A 27,218-nucleotide genomic window follows, 5' to 3' on the forward strand; every position below is an offset into this window, starting at 1 on the left:
TTTTTCACTGTCATACCAGCTGTTTCCCTCCTCATAAGTAAATCCAATAAATTCTTATGCAGAAGTTTACTCCATGAAATCACATTTTAGAGGTAAAGTTAAGTATGCAAAAATTACCTGAAATCTGGAAAACATTACAATGTCCAGTCCATAACAAAAATGTGAAAAAGTTTCTTTGCAGACATATTTTTAAACTAAGAAAGTTCAAATTTTATACTTTCATACTTCACACCAACCTTAACCCAGGCCATGTAAAACAGTTATTCGAATAAGTTTCATTACATGGTGGAAAAGTGTCATAGATAATATATTTGGCATGTCCCATAATGCTGTCATTGGATCTCTAATTTGCTATGAGATGAAGTAACATTATTATTACTTTTATATCGGATGAATTCAAGCAAAAGAGTAACTGAGTTTCGAAAAAGGTTGAAGGATAACCAACCAAAATATCTAGAAAATTTGGCAAAGTAGCGACAGATAGATGCTTAAAGACGAGAAAATGTGAGAAAGTTAAGTGCCACAAAAAAAATATGAAACCGAAAGTTAGAAAGAAGTGGGCCAAACAAAAACAAGCAAAAACAAAAAAAAATAAGAAAAGTACAGCAAACACAGCATGAAAGACACCAGAAAAAACTACTTATAGATGTCCACAAAAGTGGGGATGGCTTTGAACAAAGTAAAAAAAAAAAAATACCAAATGGCTCTCACAAAAATTGGTAGTAGTAAAAAAAAAATGATTTCACATAAGATCTCTGAAGCAAAGAATTTCTTTTTCACAAGAAAATCTACTCCCAAGAAATACATTGAGCAAACTGAAAAGAAAATTTGTGACTATTCTGTAAAGGCAGAATGGAACTTTTTTGCTTTCTAACAGGGAAAGGGTGCAATAGATGATGTTGGTGGAAAAGTAGAACATACGGTGTGGCTTGTAGTGAAAAGTAGAGAAGTCAGTATTGCTACTCGAGAGGAATTCTACAACTGTGCAAAAGAAATTTGTCCTGGCATTAAAGTGAAATATATTAATACCGCTGAAATTGAAGCTATATGGGAATCAGTGCCTTACATTCCAAGTTTGCAAATCTTCCACTACTTCACCACTGCAGAGAAATGTGACACCTTCGTTGTGCATCAAACATCTACATCTCAATTTCGGGTGAACTGTTTATTATGTAGGATGGATAGAACAGAGAAAAATTTTCTCCTGCACCGGGACTCGAACCCAAGTTTTCAGCTCTACATGCTGTTGCTTTATCCACTACCCTTACAAATAGCTTCATGGAGGGTGTGTGTCTCTTGCCACTATTCCCCTTTCCCCCGCAGACGTCCGGTCAGCCACTGAATGAGTGAGAGGTAAGAACAATAGTTTTCTCTGCCAACTAAAGAATTCTATTTAGGTGTACTATAAAAATTTTTATCTGTGTACAGATTTAGCAGTGTTCCACCATTGCTTTTTAAACACATGCCTTTCAGTTTTTTTAATACAATGTTGGTTATTAACTTATAATGGTCGCGTAGATCGATGCAACTTCTGACATCTCTAGTAAAGCGCGATGTTGCAACTAACAGCATTTCCCTTTCTCTCGCCTCGACTGTCAGCTGGAGGGCAGGCAAGCAGAGAACTTGGAAGAAAATTTGGGGAAAACATATATGTGGCAATGTTGTGCCCACTCATGTGGCCAGTTCCCATTGAGTGAGATATTCTGGGAGCGGATGGGAGTTCAAAAATAAATATTGCTGAGCTGTCAAAAGTTGCTTCTTTCCCTGCGCGAATTTTAGTTAATTTTTCATAAAGGTGTCCAGTTAAAACTCAAAGTTGGGACTTTTCTTCACCATGTAAAGCGAAGGATTATAGAAATAATAATTACATTTTCTATTAAGATTTACATCATTGGGAAATCGAAGCTATGAAATTTGATTTTTCATCAATATATACATACACGCAGGCTAACATTGCGCACCTCGCTTGCCATGTGGTGAACACGGCATAGGCCACAGGGCAGCACATACAAAGCCAAAACATCTGTAACTAAAAACTATACTTTCGTGAACGAAAGAACAATTTCTACCATTGTTCACATTGGGAATCGAACCACGAACTACTTGGCTGGGAAGCGCGTACGCTCTCCATAGAGCCAAGAATTCCCCTTTTTATGATCCCATATTTCTCATTCCATCATATTTGTTCAGTACCACAACTATAGCTGTATTTAGCGGAATTTTGGTGGCTGTGCAGCGGAATTCATGTTGTTATAGTTAGTTACACTGCTGTTGCCCATGATGTATATTTGTTTACCCGACCCCTCTCCCTTCCTGTCATAGTTTTAAGTGTAGTTCGATCATAGTTGCGCGTGTATTTTTGATAGAAGTAGCATTTTTGCATATGATCAGGGGATAAATTTTCAGTGTTAATTCTTTAACCAGAGACGTAGTTGGAGACCGAAAGAAATATGTCAGAAGACGAAGATGTAGTATTTGAGGTAAATGTTACTTACGTAGAGTTAGCAATAGAAGTGTGACTGGAAGTATTTTCACTCATATTAAGACTGCGGAACATGGTTCATATACATATTTTTGGGTATATTTTCAAGGGTGTCTTGTTTTTGTTCACCTCTTTTCATACGGAAAAAGGCAAATTAGGTTATGTTAGGTAATTTTAAGTTAATGTACCTGCTAGGATTACCATAATTCTGGACATTAAAATACGAACACTTTTGTTTACCCAAAAATTTGGGATATCATTAACATTGAATAAAGAACCTAAAGGTATTATTGTAGCAACACGCAAAAATTAACGGGAAACTGAATATATAACATTAATATCGAAATAATTTTCATGAAAGAAAGCACTATACACAGGTGTAGAAGTTCTGGGAGGTAGAACACAAATTCTAAAAACGGATAAATTTCAGTCCTCTATGATAATGACATCAGGGCGAAAAAATGTTTTATTTGGTTATTACGGTGAGACTAAATTACATTTGAAAACTGTGAATCTATCTTTCCTTGACTTTAACTTACATGTATTTTTTTTTCTGTTGCGGAAAGTATGAAGAAGCTGTAGGTTACTGCTTTCAGAAAGATTCTAAATTCATTTAACTTTCTTTTACGATTTTTAAACATTTTTTTTTTTACGGATCAGACAGGTTTGTTACGGATTAGACATAACTTAGTACAAATTTTATTTCTGAGTCTACAAAATAATTGCATTAAACTTAATTCAGGGCAGAAATATGTTATTATAAAGACCAATTTTCCATGAAATTGACAATAAATTAGTAATTAACAAAAATTATAAGGAAATAAGGTATACGTTATTGTAAAAAAAAAAAAAAGAGGTAAAGGTCCCCTTGTCCACTGCTGTGGAGTAATGGTCAGCACATCTGGCTATGAAATGAACCGGCCCAAGTTCAAATCCTGGTTGGGAAAAGTTACTTGGACTTTCACTTTAATAGAACAATAGAGGTTGAGAGTGTTCGAGAATAAGGTGCTTAGGAAAATATTTAAGGCTAAGAGGGATGAAGTTACAGGAGAATGGAGAAAGTTGCACAGTGCAGAACTGCACTCACTGTGTTCTTCACCTGACAGGAACATTAAATCCAGACGTTTGAGATGGACAGGGCATGTAGCACATATGAGCGAATCCAGAAATGCATATAGAGTGTTAGTTGGGAGGCCAGAGGGAAAAAGACCTTTGGGGAGGCCGAAACGTAGATGGGAGGATAATATTAAACTGGAGTTGAGAGAGGTGTGATATGATGGTAGGGACTGGATTAATCTTGCTGAGGATAGGGACCAATGGCGGGCTTATGTGAGGGCAGCAATGAACCTCCTGGTTCTGTAAAGTAAGTAAGTGAAAAAACCACAAGTGTTTTTACAACACACGCTTATTTAAGGGGGAAATAAATAACACAACATACATAGGCTTTTATAGCTATGGTAGCTATGCAAAAGAGAGCATTTAAATTTACGGTTTTGTGTTATTCATATTTAAGAAAAAACGAACACAACATAAATAGAAACATAGGCTTTTACAGCTATTGTTGGTAAGCAAATGACATCAATTACACTTACAAGTTACAGTTACAGATAAAAAATTATGAACAGTTCAATTCGAATAGTACATTCAGTATGATGCTTGGGCTTGCATTTTGAATGCCAGCTTAACAATATCAACTTTAGTGTTAGTTACACACGTTCTTATAAGTTGATGTAAATGCTCGTCTGTAAGTCTCGAGTGCATCGCAGACTTAATCTTTTCATGTGGGGAAAACATCATCTCATATATGTAAGTGCTGCTGTAGATAGTCAACATGCCAGCCACAAACTTTTTATTTTGGGAAAGGACTCTGGAAGACTTGCATAAAATATAATTGTACCAGTACCATTATTCTTTAATGAGTTTTTCAATGCATCATTTGCTTGTAGCTCAGTTACCTCCATTTGTAAATTTTCTGGAACTTCCAGAACGTCCACTTCAAAAGGATTTTGAAACAATCAGATCTCATTTTCACAATTATGAAGTTCGACAAATCGGACTTTAAACTTGCTTATAATGAGTTTTATTGCTTGAACACATTTGTCAACAAGAAAATCATGGTCTTTACCTTTAAGTTCGATAACTCTTGTTTATGGTGATGAGTTGTTAGCACTTTTTAAAAATATTAGAGTATACTTTATACTTTTGAGATTTAAATCTTTTGTGTATTGGCATAAATTGTGTACTTCTCTTTTCCTCTTACAAGAAATTGCAATTCCATTTATTATCCAATTTTTTAAATTATTCTTTAGGTTGGAAGGAGAATTATTATTTACGGTATTTATTTATCTGTCTGTCTGTCCATCTATGCATTGATTGATTGGCTTAATTTCTTTCTTTATTTATTCTTTTATTTCTTTACTTAATTATATATATATATATATATATATATATATATATATATATATATATATATATTTTAAGAGGATGCAGCAGACAAAAGATTAAACTAAGGGAATAAAAATATTGTCAGTTATCTAACATTCCTTTTATTATGTTCAATATTTTAACTATTAGCAAATCTTATCTAATAAATGGAAATCATTTTGTGTAAGTGTGTGATTTTCTTTCCAGGGACATGAACTTCATCGTTACTTAAGTGAACATGGATATACAGACTTCGAAGTTATAAATTGCAGTGTGACTGGAAACAAGAAACCTGAAATTTCAAAACAGCAGGTATATTTGACTTTAAGATTCTTCAGAGCTCATGTAATTTATTATTCAATACTGTATTTATGTTTACATTAATAAATTCAAGTTCTTTTTATAACATTGAAATGATATATAAATAACCATTCTGATTAATGTATGTATTGAGAATATTAACATTTTCACTGTAATTAGAACAAGTACATACATAATGTATTTTTGTTTTAGTTGTGGTGTTCTTTCAAAAAAACATTACAGTCCTTACAACCAACATGGCGATTGTTGAAGAAAGATGTAAGTAAAATTTGTAAAGCAACATTTATGCTGAAATTCTTGATTTACATGAAGTAGTCGACTGAGTGGATAGCTGAAACTTGGGATTCTGACTGTTGAACTATTTCGTGAAATGTTAGTTATGCAGAATACTTGTATGACATTCTTATCCTGCTTTACCTCCCCTTTAATTCAAATCATTGCATTCACTGGAGCGTACACTAGACATCTCACAAATACTGGTCTCCAAGGTCATGGAATCAGCGTGACAAAGGGCCACCACTAAGATATCACATCTTTACAAGACAATGGGCAAACATCCTGTCCCGTGGACAGAAGATAAATTTCTTTCATTCATTATTTATACATAATGATAATCATTCCTTATATGGGAGAGCTGTAGCTGCAGTAAGGTGCTTAAAACAAGTTGAATCAAATTATGTATATTTTGAAGTTTCAAATAATATATATTCTAAACAGAGTAATTTAAATATTTTCTATCAAAATAATAAAGGATTGAAACAAAAAAAAAATCTGGTGAATCAATCACTGCATTAGCATGAATTTTTTTAAATTGGTACTTAGTCCATTTGGAGAGTTAGGTCTTCAATTGCATTTTGTTACATTTTAATATCATATGTAATATGCATTGTTTTTCATTCATGAGTCATTATTGTGCATACCGAAATTTCGAGAATGATTTAAGACATTCATTTTGCTCGTTAGGAAAGTATAAATAATATAATCAGTAATTTATTTGCGAAAAATTTTGATCTCCAATATAACAAACTTGGATGTATTAGATTTTAATGTTGATTTCATGCTTTTATTTACTTTAAATATGTACAAAACCTGTAGAAAGTTTTGATTCTACCATTTACAGGCACTTATGTCCCTTCAGTTGGAAGTGGAATTCATATTGCAGAGTCGACTATTATTGGAGGAAGACTGCCATTTTCTGGAATGTCTTTCACTGCCATTGGATTTGGTCAGTGGCAGGTCACTGTGGTAAATATTGTAGACATGCTCATTATCATTATTTTATATAAAACGTGGCAAGGACTTGTGGTTATAAAGCATAATTAAAATTTTGTAAGAAAATGTTTATATTTATTTCAAACCGATAATTTGTTGTTACAGACCACATTTTTCTTATGGTGTTGCTTATCATATTAGACAATATTGATAAAACAGCCCTTTTTTTATACAAATTAATGGACAGGGTAACCTTCCAAAGTTATCAGGTTGAAACTCCCTTTGAAAGGTGTAAATAATAGGTTAAATGTAAAAATTATCAACCACGGTAGTGTACTGGCTATCACACCTGCCTTGTATTTCAAAGATCTCAAAAGTTGCATTTTCCATAGTTTTTCCGAGTCTCTTAAAGCAAATGTCGGAATAGTACCATTGCAAAATGACCATGACCTGACTCATTCCCAATTATAGACCGGTCCTCTAACCATGGATAATTGCAGTCAACTGAGTGTGTTCCTCATCTGTGGAGGGGTAAGAGATGCTGTAATGTTATGGAACAAGTAGTGACAATCAACTGATAAGTGGGGACAACTTAATTAGCTGCGAATAGGAACTATAAGGCACAAAAAACAGCTTAAAACTTGCATTTGAACAGAATCTTTATCTCTGTTTATGCTTCACTTTACCCTCATTAGTGAGTTGTGTAGATCAAATAAAAATACGAGGGATGTAAATAAAGTAGTGGCAACAGACAGTACGAACATATTATTGAACTTACATGGAAAATACATTTACATCCCTTCTATTACCAACGTGTTTCTGTATCTTTTGCCAAATCCGTGGTAACCGTTGAATGCCGTTGGCGAGGTTGTTGCTGTTGATTTCTCTGATGAACTGCCTTACTGCATGAAGCACTGATGCAATATCTGGAAACCTCTTGTCTCTGAGTGGTTCTTTCAACTGTGGATACAAGTCTTAGTCAGGTGAATACGGAGGATGTTCCAATACTTCTCAATCCCATCTCTGTAGCAGTTTAGCCACTGCTCCTGTGACATGACGATATTATCATGCAAGATGATTTTCAGGTGTGCGACAAATTTGAGAATCAATACCATAATGGCCAAGCAGTGTATATTTTCCAGTCAGTGAACTAAGCCCCAGTGGCTACATAATAAGCTGTCAGGAATTTGCTTGATGGTTATATTTGGTGCAAGAGGATCCTTATTCAGCATATTGTATTGTATTGTATTGTATTTGATTGCCAACATTTACATCCATGTAATGTGGACCTCACAATTTTTGTATCCGGTGCCACAATTACGTTCATTACAGATATACCTTATAAAGACACTCTTATAATTTGACTTTAGACCCCATTTAAATTGATCATTATTTCCATCTTTAAAAAAAACCTAACAACTTGATTTAGATCATTCTAAATTGCCACTTTTACGACTTTGTTCTTGATTTTCAGTACACTTATATCGAACACATACTGTTTCTGATAATACTTGTTACTAAAACATACTACCCCATTGTCCAATAAGTTCATTATTATGTCATTATTATGTGTTTGTTGTGTGCATTTCCTTTTTAAGATCTGACTAATTTTCTACATATTATACTTGCTATCCTAGCTAGCCTCCTCCGCCAGACTCCTCACTTATTTTCAATTATCTCTCTCGTTATACTTAACTTCCTATTACACTTCTCTAATTCATTCAGAATTGACACTTTTATCACTCTGTTCTTGATTTTCAGATCACTTAGACTATATCGAACACACACTGTTTCTAATAATACTTTATATTAAAACTTATTACACCATTGTCCAATATGCTCGTTATTATGTCTGTTTCATGTGTACCTTTCATTTTCCGATCTCACTAATTTTCTACATATTATACTACGCCATCCTAGCTAGCCTTCTCCCCCATATTCCTTACTTATTTTATTAGACTATATCGAACACACACTGTTTCTAAAAATACTTGATACTAAAACATATTACACCCTTGTCCAATATGCTCGTTATTCAGCATATTGTAAAATGTGTTTAAGGCTTTCAAATTGAGTAATATGGGGAAGCAAGCTGTGATTTCAAATGTTAAGGGACCAAAACATTTGAAGAATATGTCGAGTAGATGTTCACAGCCGAGTATTTTTTTATGAAGGGAAAATCTCAGAGCTGTGCTTTGAGCTTCCATCATTATCCAGCTCACACATTTACAGCTTACATTTATTCTATAGTGATTAACTATTGAGATTAACATGTTAACTTGATAAATGGAGTAGCTTGCTGTGATTGTGCCTATTTCTTTATGCACACATAACAGTGTACATAGATATTACTGTTTGGGTGGTGCTGACGTCAGATAGAGCTAGAGATTTCGAAGCTGAATATTCATTTGAGAGATAGCATCTGCCATTGATATTGAGACAAAAGCTGAACACCCTGCTCTACCAGTCCAGTGTTCGAAGTTGTACACAAGTGATCAAGAATAATAAGTAGTTCTGGCAGTTCGCTGTAGGGCATTTTAACTGCTTCATTGAATAAGGTAAATATTTTATTCTTAGCTCTTTCTTTTATCATGTAATTTTAACGTAGAGCATTCACGTCAACTGTAAGTATACATGAAGTTAATATTTTAAAGAAATACTAATTAATGCTTGGATTAGAATTCTCGTCATCTACTTAATTTAGATGTGTTTTTATGCTTGGAAAACACGGAACTGATTAGAATTGCCATCATCTACTTAATTTAGATTTGTTTTTGTGCTTTGAAAATACGGAATTGATTAGAATTGTCATCATTTACTTAATTTAGATGTGTTTTATACTTGGAAAAAAAGACTGATATACAGGTTCCCACAAATGAGCTTTCCGGTTCCAAACACCTGTTAACTTACATATAATGAAACTCAGATAGTACTTAAAATTCATACAGATAGAAAGAGAAACTTAGAAAGTTTTAATACCGGTACATCACATGTGGTAAGACTGCTTGCATCCTAACATTTATTCAATGTTGAGATGAAATAGCTGCTATAGTAAAGGTAAAGGTATCCCCGTAACATGCCATGAAGGCACTTGGGGGGCATAGAGGTAGAGCCCCATGCTTTCCATGACTTTGGCACTAGAATGAGGTGGTGTGGTCGGCACCACGCTCTGACCGCCTTTTACCCCCGGGAAAGACCCGGTACTCAATTTTATAGAAGGCTGATTGAACCTTGGGGCCGTTCTGAAAGTTTGACAACGAGAAAAAATCCTGTCACCATCTGGGATCGAACCCCGGACCTTCCAGTCCGTAGCCAGCTGCTCTACCAACTGAGCTACCCGGCCGAATAGCTGCTATGAAGGACAGAAAATCGTACACAGCACTTTGTCCTCTGGTTTTAAGGCCTGCAGCAACTTTGGAATGTTCCACACAGTCGACTTCGGTATTTGCAGCTCTTGCTGGCTCTGATGCTAGATTTTCGCGGACTATGTGAGAAACTTTCACAGACATGCTCAACTGTTTTGTCACTTACTGATGGGCGTCTCGTTGATTTCCTGTTATAAATGCAACCCCTTGCCTTAAAATCGGAGTACCACTTGCGAATTATATGCCCACTGGTGGTTCTGAACCAAACCTTGTTCAGAAATGTCGTTGAACACTAATAACCAGAACTAGGAACTTGGTACCAAAACTGTTAAGATGTGTCAGCTTGGACTATATCTCTACTGAATGAAATGTTAGCGCATCCCTCAATGTCAGTGAACCAGAACGACTAACATGTACAACCAGATGGTAACCAAACATGTGCTCCAATCGTCCACAGCATTAGAACAAGAATATAATAAACGAATAATATAAAAAAAACAATAATTGTAATTATAAATTTCATAATTCCCAAACTAAAATAAAATTTACCAATACATATAAAAGTAACAAAGTATACAATTATGATCCTAGCCTCATTATAACAAATAACAATGAACATTTTCATTTTACGAAAAGAAATACTCCTTTTATGTTCAGAAAAAAAAATTACTCTGAAAATATTTGTTCTACATCACATACTGGAGCAAATCTGAAATATGATACAGTATATCTTACTATCTTCAGGTGAAGACTTACTTTGTGAATTTAATAGTGTATCTCATATGTGGCACATAATATTTAACCCATAATCTATTTTAAGAAAATTTTTCATTTCTATTACAATGACAGCTAGGAAGTTCGTATCATAATTCCGATGTTGAACTTGGACTGTAACGCAACCGAATGCATAGCAGCACGAGACGTCAATATTTAACGAAGAATAATTCGGGAAAAGATAAACGTGTTACACACTCCTGTTTGGGTTTTTCTTTTTTGGAATCACGCATAATATTAACATTACGTAAATAATACAATAATACCAGAATAGCTCACTTTGTTCAGAACCTAAAATATTAATATAAATTAATAATATTCTTCAAACTATTCACGATTCTACACAGCTCCACAGAATGCCATTATGCATTGTTCTTGTGAACATACTGTGTATCGTCAGTAGCAGGGTGAGACACAGGTGACATCTATACTCCTTGCTGTACTCAACTGAAATCTATTGTTTTGGTACCAACTTCCTTGATCTGCTAATAACTGACTGGTTAACATGGAAATTAAGGATACAAAAAGTTTCTCTGTTCTCCACAGCAGCCATTTCGTCTCAACAATTACAAATGTTACTGCATGGTATTTTTGCCACATGTGATGTACTAACACAAAACTCTGTGAGTTTTTCTTTCTGTTGATTTGAATTTTAAGTATCTTAGTTTCATTATACAAAGTTACATGTGTTTGGACCCGGGAAGGACATTTGTGGGAGCCCTGTACTTTTGTTTGTTGGATATTCCATGACATAATTAAGTTTACTAGTGCAGAGTGAAACAGGCACAAAAATTGTTGTCTTCTTCTCTTTTCTTCCACTGCTATCAATAGATAAATCTATTGGATAAATGCATATCCATGGTAATTTTAGTTTAGTGATTTTTCAGTTACTGATAGCCTTTTCTAACAATAAATAACATTTTATGCTTACTGTATTTTAAACCCCTCTATGTGTCTCACAGTTTGTAAGTCAGTTGTTCTGTACATACAGCCCAGAATGGGTCTCAGCTTCCTCCATAACTCTCTGTCCCTGGCTACCATCCATTTATAAGTTTAGATCGGCCAGGACTCTTCTTTTCTTCTTTTCCTCGCAGTCTACATTCCTTGACTTGCCTAGGAATCTCATTCTCACATATACTTTTTACACGACCTGCCCATATCATTCTTGCCATTTTTATTGCTCAACTGGTATCTGGGGATTTATCTCTTTGCAGTATTTATCCATGTACACAATTTCGATTGTTTATTGAAGGATTTTTCACAATAGTTGGTTATGATCATGTATACCCCTACTAGATAATGTTAATATGCTTCTTTCAGTGTCACCGTATTGTGGTATGATGATGCTAAATGTAATATAGGCTATTTATGATTCATTGACGCAAGAATTGTGTTATTCATATTAGACAGAAAGTGTTCACATGTTAAAGTATTACCAGTTTTTGGTAGAAATAAATTTTTGAGATATCTACTTTGTGTAACAAATTTATTGAAGCTACTAGCGAGTATTCTGCATTTTGTAAATAAATTTATAAGGCATAGTTGCGTATATATTTTCGGATTTTTCACAACCACAATTCGATAATGAAAATGTAGTTTGATTTATTTTGCTGTTGTCTGCACATGTTTATTTTCAGCCGCATTAATAAAGTCCATTTTATTAATCTGTTTTAGGAATGAAATCTCTCTGGTGTGTGGGCTTTGCGTCTGTGGCTCTATGTACTTGTGGAAGAGAAAAGTTATCCCTGGTCTCTTTCCAATTATTTATTCACTTTTAACTATGGAACACTTCGCCAGCAAATGGTATTTCTCATTACAAAAGTCTAGGATATCAGATGCAGTGAAATCCCTGCTAAGCTGTTGTAAGGATCTATATCTACTTCAGAAGAAGTCATTGAAATTTGTTCAAGAAAATGAATTGCTGTATAGGGGATTTACACTGTGAGTAGTTTACTTTTTCTATCCATTTTCACTGTGAACTCATAGACAATTGAACTCGGTTATAGCATTATCAAAGGGACTAAAGAAATTGTCGCAATAAACGAGTGTCTGTATAAAAATAAATAAATGCAGTATTCAAATCAAATTCAAAGAAGAAATATATTCACAGTATTACATATGTTGTACTTCACTATAATTTAATTTGTTATTTTGTATATGCCTTACAGCACTAAAAGTTTAAAATAATTTACACCATGTCGCTAAGGACATTATCGTCTGTCTGCAAATTCCTCTCATTGACATTCTTAGTTTAATATACGGTAGAACATGAAATCTTAGAGAATGTTGATAAATGAGTTGCTTATGAAAAATTTGTCATTATAAAAATAGTAAATCATATTTGTTAAATGCAGAATATAAAAGAAACACACTTCTCTATTATTGTAGCTGTAACTGATGTGTCACACTAGCATTTGGACGCAAAATCACAGAAGTGTCGAGAGTTTCGCAATTTGCTAATTGTTCCAACTTCCTCACTGTTGTCAGTCGTGAATGTGAATGGGCGTCCCATTCCTTTGTGCTTAATGCTTATTTCAATCCATTTGTACATGCTTCACCATAGTAAACACTGTCTTCATATTGTGATAAAATCTTCTGATGAATTTCAGTTTCACGTACACCTTTAGTCCACAAAACAAATGGATAACTGTTCACTGCACTTCACTGGTGCAATTGGAGAGTGTAATGACCATGTTTCTATATAAGAGCAACAAGAGAAACTGCCTTATCAACAGAAAACACTTGCTGTACTGAAGTGTGACAAGACATCACATTTCTACATGTGCACACAGTTTCTATTGTTATTAATTCATTTATTGACTAATTGATTGATTAATTCATTAATTCATCGATTCATTCATTATTCATTTATCCATCCATCATCTGACTTACCCACCCACCCCATTCATTCATTCCATTTGTTCATCATTCTACTCCTCCATTAATTAATTAATTAATTCATTCATTCATTCATTCATTCATTCATTCATTCATTCCATTTGTTTGTTTGGTCACGCTCGCTCACTCACTCACTCACTCACTCACTCACTCACTCACTCACTCACTCACTCACTCACTCACTCACTCACTCACTCACTCACTCACTCACTCACTCACTCACTCACTCACTCACTCACTCACTCACTCACTCACTCACTCACTCACTCACTCACTCACTCACTCACTCACGTGGATTTAAGGCCATGAGGCCTTCTCTAACACACCACCAAAATACAAGCAGTGGCGTGAACATAAAGAAACTTATAACAAAAGTGTGGGTAATTATTGACTCACCCTCGAACAAGAAATTTCCCTCTAACTTCAGTTTCCCAAAAAGTACCAATCAAATATCTGAGTGAGCCTTTATGAAATTATGTTACTGTACATTCATTCTATTTTTCCCAGTAGATTATATGAGAGATTATATTTTCGACATTGCATGTAACTTTTTACTTATTGGTTGAGGTTAGTTTGAAATAAATCCCACACTCTTAGTACATGTGAAATGTGAATGTTGCAGAAAGACCGATATCTTTAATCTTTATTTTACAGAGCTAAGGCCACTAGTTCTGCTTTGCCCTTGGAAAATGCTACACTACCGTGCTTAACCAAGCGGTGGTATGTGATGTCAGGGCTGAGAACATCCATTGCTCAGTCTGCATTGGAAGCAGTGAGAGTTTTACAGCTGGGAACACAATCCCTGATAGTAAATTGTCCATTATCGGGACAGTTGGACAATAGGAACAATTACGTGGCATTTTGCAGCTTGGAAGAGCTTGGTATTCAGATTAATGTTCCTGATGACGTTGAGTACTCTCTTGGAAATTTGAAGGTATTGAAATTTCGAGTGTAGTTAAATAATTGTCTTACATACATCCTGTTCTATAAATGTTGTTTTGCGACAGCTATTTAATTACCATTGTCATTTTTGAATGTCTGCAAATTGATATTTAATTATAGATATTTTAATCTTAAACAAGGTGTCTTCATTATTTTGACTGCTTTTATGAGTGTTTGAGAATGGAAAGCATGGAAGCCGGAGTTTTGTTTCTGGCAGGATAGTGAACATTATGTTCCTTACAGATGTTGTGTACCACTTGCCTTGATTATCTCATGACACATAGTCCAAAACTCCCTCCAGTGTCGAAACATAATATCTACAGAGCTAAAACAAACTATATTAGACATTTCTTGAAGAAAGATGTTAACACTACCCAACAAAAAATTTTTTCTCGTATCTCTGCGACAAAAATAGGTGATTCTTATCGAAAATGTTGCGCTGATTTTGAAAATCATCATAGAAATCTCCTATCACGTCAGGTTAAAAAATATAAACACATTAAAATCTCACATATGCGGTTTCAGATAAAATATTATGTTCGATTAATTCTTATGATATATTGATATATGATATAATGACGTATTCATGCTAGGTCAAGATTAATTCACAAATGTAGTTTTATATGCATGAAATAATATTTGGGCCATGTTTTAAGGAAACATACCTGTAACTTTGCTTAAAAATGTTTGGTAATATGTGATTTTCTCTTGTACTCCTGCCTGCTCTCCCTCACAAGAAAGAGAAATTATATGATTATGTCTCATGACCAGAACATAGTAAGAAATGGAAATATAAAAATTGGAAGGTTATCCTTTAAAAGGGGGAAAAATTCAAATACCTTATTGTGGTTTTGAAGGGGAGCAAGCAGTCTTATCACTGTACATTTTTCGAACTTTTATCTTGCCCACAGAGGTCTGTTAAAGTGATATTTCAAGTGAAGTTAATTTGTAATTTCTTCCTTTTGCAGAAATTCCATGAAATATATCTTCATCTTCAGTCAGAATTTCTAAGGCGCCTGGCCCTGTGTTTCCTCATGACATTGTGGAAGAATCCTGCGCAGAAGATAACAGAAGTAGTCACTGTTATAAATAAATTATCTGCTGACTTTGACAGATGCATAATCACTTTAAATGATGATTATAAATTCTTCAGTTGCTATGGTCTCAAAATGGAATGTAATTGTTCACATTTGAGAGCACCTAAAACAAACACCTGGACTTATTATGGTCCATATGTCGGTACACACAGTGCACTGTTGCACCTGCAAGGTATGTTACAACGCACAAAAGAAGTGGAGGAAATGCTGGTGAACGAAATTGACAGATGTGAAGAAATGGACAGTGATGCACTTAAATATTACATTGCTAATATAACGAATGTTTTAACTGATATTGCCACAGAAATTGATTCTTGTAAGAGTTGCATTGAGGTAGCAATAAATCAGCTTACAGTACTAAATCAAAAAGTTACTCCAGCCGAGGCAATACAATCTTTGGAAGTGCCAGTGTATGAAAACAATGAAAATGCATCAGGAACGCGAAAACCAATTCCTGTGGGTTTCACAGATTTGGATCCTCAATTAGAGGATGAAATCTTTGAAGCAATTTTCAGTCATGATAACGTGGGCGCTGACTTTGATGGTGACGATACTGAAACTTCAGTGGTGGAGAAAGAAAAACGTCAAATTGAAAAAGAATACTCTGAAAGAGTACTTTCAGAACTGAAATCAGTTCTTGTCTTTAAAGCACAAGAATGGGAGCAAAGAGAAGCAAAAGCACTGAAGAAGTTCGTAGGAGATATTAAAAAATTGGAAGATGAAAATAAATCTCCTGTAGAAAGTGTCTCACACATTGACCACGATGAAGACAGCGGACAAGGAGAGGATATAGAAATACCAGAATTAATAGATGTGGATTCGGATGCCGCTGATAGATATAATCGAAAAATGGTTTCTTGTGTGCCAAAGAGTGATAATACTGTTGATGATAAATATGATTCATTTTCAGTGAAGCCGGATGTGAATTGGCCTTTACCAAGACTTAAAACTGGAAAATTGTTAAATTCACGTAAATTAAGTTGTAAAGCTGAATCTGTTTCTGAAAGTGAGAGTTCTAAAGATTTTCCTGAGCCACTAACACAAATTAGAACTTTGATGGTTGGTGCTTCTCCTTTTCGACGTCCCAACTGTGATATTGAGGAAGAGACATTTAGTGGATCAGGTGAAAATAATGAATAGTGTAATTATTACAAATTATTTCAGGTTCTAACATTGTTGTGTAAGTACTTGAATGGGTAATTTAAGATAAACTGTCGATTGTTGCAAACAAGGGATGTACTTCTCGAATGCACAAAAACATGCTTGTAATATAAATCGCTCATCACAGAAACAGCAGTATGAATCATTTCCATGCAAAATTGCATGTCTTACCACGAGAGGTTCACAGCTGTGGAGTAATGGTTAGCGCATCTGGCCGCGAAACCAGGTGGCCCAGGTTCGATTCCCGGTTGGGGCAAGTTTTCCGGGGTTTTCCCTCAACCCAATATGAGCAAATGCTGGGTAACTTCCGGTGCTGGACCCCGGACTCATTTGACAAGCATTATCACCTTCATCTCATTCAGACGCTAAATAACCTAAGATGTTGATAAAGCGTCGTAAAATAACCTACTTAAAAAAAAATAAACCATGAGAGACATTTAAATTATCACCTATTCAAGGTCTAAGAGAGAAACTTCAGTAATGCAAAGAAGCAAAATATCGATATAATAGGACCAAAAAAGTTGTGTCTATATTGCTACATTTTCCATCAACTTTCAGCCACGAGCTGCTACTGTTTCGAAAATGTAAGAAATCACAGTCTTCTATATGCCACTGCCATAGAATGAATCATCAAAACTTTCTGTCCACACCTGTGGAGTAACGGTCAGCTCGTCTGGCCGCAAAACCAGGTGGCCCGGGTTCGAATCCCGGTCGGGGCAAGTTACCTGGTTGAGGTTTTTTCCGGGGTTTTCCCTCAACCCAATACGAGCAAATGCTGGGTAACTTTCGGTGCTGGACCCCGGACTCATTTCACCGGCATTATCACCTTCATTCCATTCAGACGCTAAATAACCTAGATTTTGATACAGCGTCGTAAAATAACCCAATAAAATAAATAAAAAAAAATCAAAACCTTCTATGTGTACATGACAACACATTGCATTGCAAATACAGGCGCCTTGTTTGTGATTTTGTTTTCTTCTATGAGTGAATTTGTGGTCAGCAGAAAAGCCTACTTTTTCGTGGTTGTTTTGCTATTGATGTGTTATTACATTCTTCTCTGATATTTAAATGGTAATAAGACCGTAAACAATGGTATTGTTTATACTATAGGTGAAGTTCAGAACACATACGAGGAGATTAAAAATGTGATTATGACTCCAGTATAAGAAAAGGAAAATCAGTGTCTGTGTTTGTTTCAGAATATGAAGGTAATTTGATGCAGAAGCTCATGATGTAGATACTGTACAATGTCTGAATATATAGCGAAATGTTCAAGAACTTACAGAACTGCACAGTGCTATCGAGTAAAATCAGGAAGATGAAGGAAGAAGAGTAGAAAATATAGAAAGAGGCTACATAAGATCAATAATGGCCTGGCCTAAAAGACCATACAATGATGAATTGTGAATGATTTTCTTTCTTCAAAAATTGTGAAGTCCTCAATTGTGTTTTACTGTTTCTCAGACCTGACAAAGCAAAGATCCAATTGTCCATCATCTTAGAATGCTAAATTATTGACCAAGTGGTGAAATATTTTACAGAATAAATAATTATTTCGAGGAGTGAGACTTGCTGCCTCAGAGACCTCACAACATGTATGAGTAACAAGTACCAGTTACTGAATCTAAATGTAAGCACCTTCAATAGTTTAAATCAATAATAGTTAAGTATCACCATTTATTTTACGACTTTTAAGTAAAAATCATGAAAAGATTACACTTTGAACAATTTAAATTGTTTAATTAAACACAATTTGCCAGTCTCATTATAACTAGGTTGAAGAAGCAGTGTTTATGCCTATTATTACCGTTTGTTATATGACCCGTGTAATGCATTTCCTCTCAGGTGATGAAGAGCAAGTAAAACCTCCTATGTGAATATAAAGCATATATTTTTGTAATTGTGGCACACAGGCTCGATAGGTGTATATTATTATTATTATTATTATTATTATTATTATTATTATTATTATTATTATTATTATTATTATTGTGTTGTGTTGTATTGTATTGTATTTATTAACATTCCATTGTATTCATACATGCTTACAGCTAGAATATGGAACAAGTCAAAAAACTTAATACTATTATAAAGTCTTAATTTATAGTCACAGTCTAGATGAAATATATACAGACGAGATTTACAATATAGTCTACTAGTACAACACAGAGTTTTAGTATCAATTTCATGAAGTGTTATTGAATGTCATGAATTCACCTACAGAATAGAAGGCGTGAGAAATTAGGTACTTCTTTAATTTGGCCCTAAATAATTTTATGTTTTGAGTTTCATTTTTTTATATCGATAGGGAGGCTATTAAAAATTTTTACTGCCATATAACGCACTCCTTTTTGATAGCACGATAGACTTGCCGATGGAGTATGAAAGACATTTTTTTTGACGTGTATTTATGCTATGAACTGTTGAATTAGTTACAAAGTTTCCACGATTACATACGAGGAAGATTATTAATGAAAAGATATATTGACAAGCCATGGGCATTATTTGTAGTTTTTTTAAAATAGTCCTACACGATTCCCTAGATTTGGCACCTACTATTATTCTAATTACTCTTTTTTGTAATAGAAATATATTGTTACTATCTGTGGAATTTCCCCAGAAAATTATTCCAAAACTCATTAGCGATTGGAAGTATCCAAAGTATATTGTTTTTAAGGTATTGATATTTACTATCTTTTGCATGGATCTAATAGCAAAACAAGCTGAATTTAGTTTGGGGGTAATTTCTTTAATATGATTTTTCCAATTTAACGCATTATCGATTTTTAAGCCAAGAAATTTGATTGTTGTTGTTTCTAATAGGGATCTATTATTAATTATTGCGCTAGAAATTTGCGACGTTGAATTTGGGCAGGATTTAAATTGAATTATGTTAGTTTTGTTACAATTTAATACTAATTTATTGGCTGAGAAGTAGTCACATATTTTGAAGAGAATTTCCTCTGTTGAAGATTGGCATTGTTATTGTTATTGTTATTATTATTATTATTATTATTATTATTATTATTATTATTATTATTATTATTATTATTACTACTACTATAAATTATGTAATCTGAAATTCACATAGATGTTATTTAAATGTGTAGAATAAATAAATGTGTTTTTTTTTCTATGGAAAAATTTTATATTTTGCCCATAGGAGTTATTGCAGGATATCAATATTGATATTGATATTTTGCATCTTGATTACACAACTTTAATACTGTATCACTTCGGAATATGTATGATAAGAACTTTCTTGTGTTAAATATTAACGTACCTTGTTAACATGTTTCAACCTATTGAGATGACCGAAAATAGGTTGAAACATGTTAACAAGGTATGTTAATATTTAACACAAGGAAGTTCTTATCATACATATTCCGAAGTGATATTTTGCTTCTTTGCATTACTAAAGTTTTTCTCTTAGACCTTGAATAGGTGATAATTCAAATGTCTCTCGTGGCAAGATGCACAGTTTTGCATGGAAATGACTCATACCGCTGTTTCTGTGATGAGCGATTTATATTATAAGCGTGTTTTTGTGCATTCGAGGTCGAGTACATCCCTTGTAACAGACATTGAGTAGTCAGAGTGTATTGTGAAAGGCCGAATTGTTTTTCCGAAATTAAAAAATTAGAGTTACATAATGGTTCCAACATTTCATAAAAACATTTTGACCTTCTAGAAGCACTTTCAACCAAGTTGTAGAGGGCTTCTTTTCTTTTATCGTATTTTTTTATTTTTTGTAACATCAACATTTTGCAACCCTTTGCTTGATGCAGACTGCTATGATATGTTATTATTGACAGATAAAAGAAAAGGAGTATTATTTTTTAAGCTTCAAGAGGTGCCAGGATTGCAAAATTAAAGGCACAAATTTGGTACGGATTGTATGAACCCAGAACTCACCATGCGGAGGTGTATGCTGAGTTCTATCCATTCAGCCACCCATCCACTACTACTATTTTTTCTATTGTTTGTTTATTCTATCTTTGTTTTCATTTTGCTTCCCATGAAAAATAATCTGCCTTCTCATAGATTAGGAGTTACTTTTTTGCATCCATTTTGGTCTTGATGGAAGCATCTCTTTCTTTTTCACCACAAAATGTAGCTGAAGCATCGCTGACTATCTTCACCAGTCTCTCGACTGATTGCGTGTGGCATGGAAAGCAAGGAATAATTGTTTTTCAGCAAATTTCTGGTTGTTCACCATACCGCAAATATTCAGTACATAAATGAGCCAATAACGGAGGTTCTGTTACAGAACATTTATTGCATTCAATCATTTCAATGTAATTCTGTGTCATGAAATTTAACTCTGAGAATTGGAAAATGCATATTGCTGTTTGTACTTCATTTTGAGATGTGATATGTGCTTCTTTTTTACTGCCATTTCTCATGTTAAGTTATAATTCTCAGGATGAGTTTAAAATGTGTTCTTGGCTGTAACTTTTTATACTGCTGTTCGTAAACCTTGCTCCAGATATCTTGATAGCTTCACTGCCCGAAGTGCCATCTTTGCAAGATGACCGTGATTTTACAGAGAACCAAAAAGGGACATATACGCGCAAAAATCTTCAGAGCTTCTGATGAAGTTTCTGTCAATATGTATAGCCGAAGAATACAAGTTGTTGTGAGCATTGTGCATGGGACAATTTTTCAGGCTTCAAGTTGTTATTGTGTCGCATTTTCCACAAATAACAGCTCTACAAGCATAAATCCTTTTTGTCCACATTAGGAATGTCTGATAATATAGCTTCAAAGTTCTTGACTGCATGGTCTTAACAGCTTTGAAACACTTTTCCTGTAGGGCCTGAAAAGCGTAAGTTCCGGATGTGTCCGTTAACTGACTTCTGATGCCGAAGCAGGGGCTTGTTGAAATGCAATACACAAATCAAGCATTGCAAAGGTTTACCAGTGCAGTTTTCGAACAGTCTGATGACTTCACCCCAGAGTCCAACATTTGCGTTGTTTCATTACAACCAACGACAAACAGATCTGGTAAGCTGATTCTATTTTCTTTCAGTTTTTTTGTGATAGAAGTTATGATATTCTTTGCTGTAGGTGATCTGGACACAGTTGTTTTACCAAGGTAACGACATTGAGGATTCCATTTTTTTTTTTTTTTTGAGGATTCCATATTTATTTATTTATTTTATTTATTTATTTATTTATTCTGACAGAATTAAGGCCATAAGGCTTTCTCTTCCATCCTACCAGATAGCACATATAAATACAAAAAAGAAATACAAATTCATTGATTATAGTTCACGTTAACACTTTGTTAAAAACATAAAATTGTTTAGTCATACGTTAAAAAAGTGTTATAATTAAAAAAAAATTAGTTCAGGAGACACTGATGAAGACGTAACATCACGTTGAAACGGGCCATCTGTCCAAGGTGTATACTTTTTTTTTTTAATTTTAACACTTTTTAACGTGTGACTAAACAATTTTATGTTTTTAGAAATACAAACACTGATGAAAATAATACAAATTAAATTAAAGTCCTATAGAGGGTCAACAGGGTCAAAAAAACACTATAGAGCTCTCATCGAGCTAGTACAAGAAGAAAAAAGAAAGAAAAACAGGAATAGCAATGATGATAGTGATAACTAATAACAATAATAATAATAATAAATACATTACATATTAATTGTCAATTTTACAACAGCATAGTTACAATATTTACTGTATGTCATGGGTTAAGCTGAAGTTGCGCAATCTGACAGGTGTTCAACAAGCAGTTCCATTAACTAGAATGTGATTTTTTAATTAAATTTAAATTAAATTAAATTTGAATTTTAATATTGTCCGACAGTCTCTGACATGGTCAAGCAGAGAATTCCAGAGGCATGGAATCGATATGCTGAAAGATGAGTAGAAGGATGTTCTGTGCAGAGGAATAGAGAGAAGGTACATATTCCGGGTTCGAGGTAGTGAAAGGTAAACAAAACGAGATGCTAGGTAAGAGTGTGTGGCATGTGTGGATGATTTTAAATAGTAATAAGAGGGAGTTGAAGAATCTTCTTTCTTTAAGTGGATTCCAAGACAACAATTCTAGCGACGGTGTTACATGATCGAATTTTCTAATATTACAAATGAAATGAACGCAGATATTGTGAACTCGCTGTAGTCTGTGGGCAAGATCAGTATTTAGATCCGTGAATAGAGAATCGCAATAATCGAAGTGGGGCATCACTAAAGTTTGGATCAGGTTCTTTTTAAGGCTGAGAGTTAAAACGTTGGTTAAGTGTCTGAGGGAATGGATTATGGAAAAAGTTTTCTTACATGTGTAGGTCACTTGGCTTTGAAAATTTATATTTGAATCTAAATATACTCCTACGTATTGTGCTTCTTCTAATAACACAGTGAATGTGCGTCTGTGTTTTATTGTCCATTTCCATCATAATTGATGTTTCGTTTTTTCCATGGTAGTATAGGCTGAGAGGTGTATGGTTTTAACTCACTTCCTCTTGTAGTACCAATTTGCTGTTCTTTTGCTACTTCTCATAAATTCTATTTTTGTTTATCACTTAGCTTTGTTTTTCTTTTGAAATTATTTTCAAATCTTCTAAAACAGCACAGGTGTAACCTTTCTCAATGGAACACTCCTGTTCTCCTTCATTTTAGCGACATTTGGAAGAGGTCCCTCAGTTGCGTGGATCATTGTCCTTTCTCCGTTTTTCTTAGGGTTCCAGCAGTGGCGGCTGGTGAGGCATTCTGGTGGTGGTGCCATGAATATAAAAAGGTTGCACGCAAATCATCCTAGTGAAAGGTGATAATCACAGCTCACGTTTACATTATTTTAAATAAAACACATTAATTAAACCAGCTATTTTACCAGATACGCAGTTATTAATGCACCTAGTAACAGTTACAATAACATTTCCGAAACTAATAACGAATTTACAAGTACAGAATGATAATGCAACATTTTCTCAGTATTGTTAAGTCAAATACAAATAACTTTTATAACTAGTAAAATTACTGGCAAAAACACACGAGATGAACAATGATGTAGATGACGAGATGCTCTTTGCTCTCATCTCCTTTCAATTCCAAATGGATAAGTAAATAGTACCACATTACATCACCATATTGATAAACTCTTGACATTAAAGTGGCGGGGTGTCCCAAAGAGATCTTCGTAATTTGTACTTTCATCACTTCTTGTAGAAATGTATTTATTTTATAAGCCATATTCATATACAAGACAAAAAGCACTTCTCCACTCAACAGCAATACAACTGAATTCTAAAAGGCTGTTGCTTAACTTGTGAGATTCACAATTACGCCTGCTAGGCAAGTGTTGACAGCATTATCTTCACAAGGTCGTAGGCATGCAGCAGAAACCTTCGACCAAAAATATCTCTCCAAACAAACTGCTAGACCAACTGCTATGCTTTTATATGACGTCATCTTCACTTAATAACTGCTTTATACATTTTAAGCCGATTTTTTATAGTGCAGTATTAAATAATTATGATAATAAAAAATATATAAAGTTTTATTTTACATACTAAATTTTAAACCTCCTGCTGCTTGGTAAAAAATGTAATTAGAAACCTGTTTTTTTTTTATTGCATATGTTGGAGACTACAAGGAAACTTTTTACACCCTACATTTTGAATTTCGAATTTTTTTCGATACACTCTAGTACTCATGAAGGTTTTGAGTGACTGAATGACTTGATTAGCCAGAATTCAACAAAGCAAGCAAGGTAAACATCACAAACCTGCAATAAGTTAGTAACCTAGAGAGGAGTTGATGGTGTGGGAGAGGTGAAACTATTATTTAAGGATACACTGAGGTGAAATTTCGTCACTTTTGGTGAATAAATTCGATTTTTCGTTTTCAGAAAACCTCTCACAAATTTTTAATGCAAATAGGCCCCTTCAATGAGCTGTTTCTGGCCGCCATTTTTAGCAGGTCACGTGCTCTGTGGCTCTTCAAATGCCCACTTCTGTCTAAAAATGCCGCAATCCATTTTGCTTACATATAGCCTTACAGCCTCCTCTCTTTCCAATCCACACCTATTTTCTTTAGGATCCTCGTCAGTTTATTCCAGTCCACTCTGTCAAAACCCTTTCGAGGTCCATAAATACTGTATCTACTTCTTTATTCTTCTCTAGATATGGTAATGTGGTTTTTAAAATATAAATATAAATACAAAGAAATTACAGTATAAAATATAGTTATGGTGTGACCGAAATACAGAAATGTGATGTTACATCATGACTAGTATGAAAAAAAAAGAGAATAAACGAATAACTTATCCTAATAAGGCTTCTTAAAATACAAGAACAGAAAAGTGCAAGTTGTGCAAAGACATTATTTATTCATTATTTATTATGTGTAGTAAATTAAATAGTTAAAGAAATGTCACATCATTATAATTTTTTTTGCCAATAAACTTCTTATTGTTTCCGTTTTTTTTTTTTTTTTCCTTCTATATTCTGAATTGACAATATACCAGGATCTTCATTTTACAAATATCACTTTCTACATTTTGCTGGATGATGTACATTATAAAAACATGAAAGTACTAAATTTGTCTACAAACAGAGCATCTTATAAATGCACTTGACATACAGTTACACTTTGATTTCCAGATGTCTTTCGAAAAACAAATTTGATTGATATTTCGAAAAAACAGTTACTGGAATAAGCTTTGATGCAAAGCATGAATATTTGACCCTATCTTTAAAATGTGCCTGAGGCAGCTGATGATGAATGAGGTAATGGGTTTTCATTGCATCTTCCATCATTGATAGGCAGCAATTATTTCTTAGGCCTTCTGTGGAACAACTTAACGAAATTGTTAATTTGTCGAAAGAAATATGTCACATGATTGCAATGAGGAGCGATAATGTCAACAGTAATATTGTAATGTAAATGTATTTTTCTTTATCATCTGTGCCTGCCTGTCGCAGGTTAGTGTAGAAGTTGACAGCCACTTGACTGAGATTGCATCATGGATTACATGTCTAATTTCTAACTCATTCGTTCTCTTGGTGCTGATAATTTTCATTTACAAGACATGGTAACTCCACGTCCAGGCATGCATTTTGTACAAACCATATGAATATTAAATCCATGCTGATCAGTTATGATGGAAAACTGATTACTATACATGAAAAAATAGAATAAGAATAAGAAGAATGTAGGTCTGCTGACTAGATGTAGAATCGATTCCTTAATTTCATGATTCCTAGTCCAGCACCTTATTTTCTAGTCTACAGAACTCCTAGCCATCATTCCTTGCATAACGACTTATAAGGTGTATAAAGGTAAAGGTAAAGGTATCCCCGTAACATGCCATGAAGGCACTTGGGGGGCATGGAGATAGAGCCCCATGCTTTCCATGACCTCGGCACTAGAATGAGGTGGTGTGGTTGGCACCACACTCTGACTGCCTTTTGCCCCCGGGAAAGACCGGTACTCAGTTTTATAGGAGGCTGAGTGAACCTCGGAGCCGCTCTGAAAGTTCGGCAACTAAAAAAAATCCTGTCACCACCTGGGATCGAACCCCGGACCTTCTAGTCCGTAGCCAGCTGCTCTACCAACTGAGCTACCCGGCCGCCATAAGGTGTATAAGGAAATTAAAAAAAATAAATCTCGAAAAAATTAATGCCCATTTGACGGGTTCTCAGGTGGATATTGTTTTTCCACCTCTAGAATGACCTCACGAAAGTTAAACAAAATCAGTGCCAAGAACACTGTGGACTCCCCGTGTAAGTTAAGATATCATAGTGAATGTAGTTGTGCTTGGTGAAGTTGATATTGCAAGTAAGATTTATGTAATTTCTTTTGTTATGTGAAATTTGGAATAAATATTTTGACGCAGTGTTTTAATATGGTTTTATATTGTTTTATTGCTGACATTGTCATTATACTTAAGTTAATAGATGACCAGTCTGAAGTAAACCCTGATTCAGTTACGTGGCCACCCGTCACACAGCATAGAGGAGAGGGTAGGGCGATGAGTGAAGGACAAGTGTTTCAATAACAAATGCAGGCTTGGCCAGTGGCGGAGTATTTATAACTAGGTGTGCGTACAGTCAGTACAGTAATTAATAAACTCGTCACCTCATGACAACAATTATAATGAAAATTAGCAGGCTTTAAACAATTGAAAAGTGAAATACCTTTTTGTCTATCAGATTGACAGATAAACAAAAATGTAACTTCAGAATAATTACCATTCTTCAACCTGTCCAACTAGTACCCGTACAGGGAATTCTGGTGTTATATCTGTTACTGCAAGTTGCAATTGATTAGAACAGTGGTTGCCAAACACCACGAAGTTGTGACGTAATAGAAATGCAACCCGCACACCACTATCGCAGGAAGAGGGGTGGAGTGGGTATCTCCTCAGGTAATGCAGTGAATAACAGTCAGAGACTGACTGTGTGACCAAAAAACAAAAGCAATATACTGTAATATTCTTCTACTTATTAACTATACACACTTTTTTCCATGTTAATTTTTTATCCTCCTCTTCATTATTTTTGTATTATTAATGAAATA

At 34.4% G+C, this 27,218-nt stretch overlaps 1 protein-coding gene across 2 annotated transcripts; it reads left to right on the forward strand.

Annotated features, from left to right (window-relative positions):
• The first annotated feature begins 2,281 nt into the window (after window positions 1-2,281).
• Window positions 2,282-26,543, forward strand: dind (diamond). Of its 2 annotated transcripts, XR_011334628.1 has the most exons (9): window positions 2,282-2,480; window positions 5,114-5,218; window positions 5,420-5,485; window positions 6,348-6,472; window positions 12,253-12,519; window positions 14,131-14,410; window positions 15,387-16,638; window positions 21,496-21,686; window positions 22,507-26,543. XR_011334628.1 is itself a non-coding variant. In XM_069838521.1 (8 exons), exons 1-8 carry the CDS (start codon window positions 2,451-2,453, stop codon window positions 21,540-21,542), a joined length of 2,172 nt encoding a protein of 723 aa, XP_069694622.1. In that variant the 5' UTR covers window positions 2,282-2,450; the 3' UTR covers window positions 21,543-26,543. The 2 variants fall into 2 exon arrangements, 1 of the variants encoding a protein (XP_069694622.1); XM_069838521.1 differs by having other exon boundaries at window positions 21,496-26,543.
• The last annotated feature ends 675 nt before the right edge of the window (window positions 26,544-27,218 follow it).

Source organism: Periplaneta americana, chromosome 10 (assembly GCF_040183065.1).
Source record: "Periplaneta americana isolate PAMFEO1 chromosome 10, P.americana_PAMFEO1_priV1, whole genome shotgun sequence".
NCBI classification, from domain to species: domain Eukaryota; kingdom Metazoa; phylum Arthropoda; class Insecta; order Blattodea; family Blattidae; genus Periplaneta; species Periplaneta americana.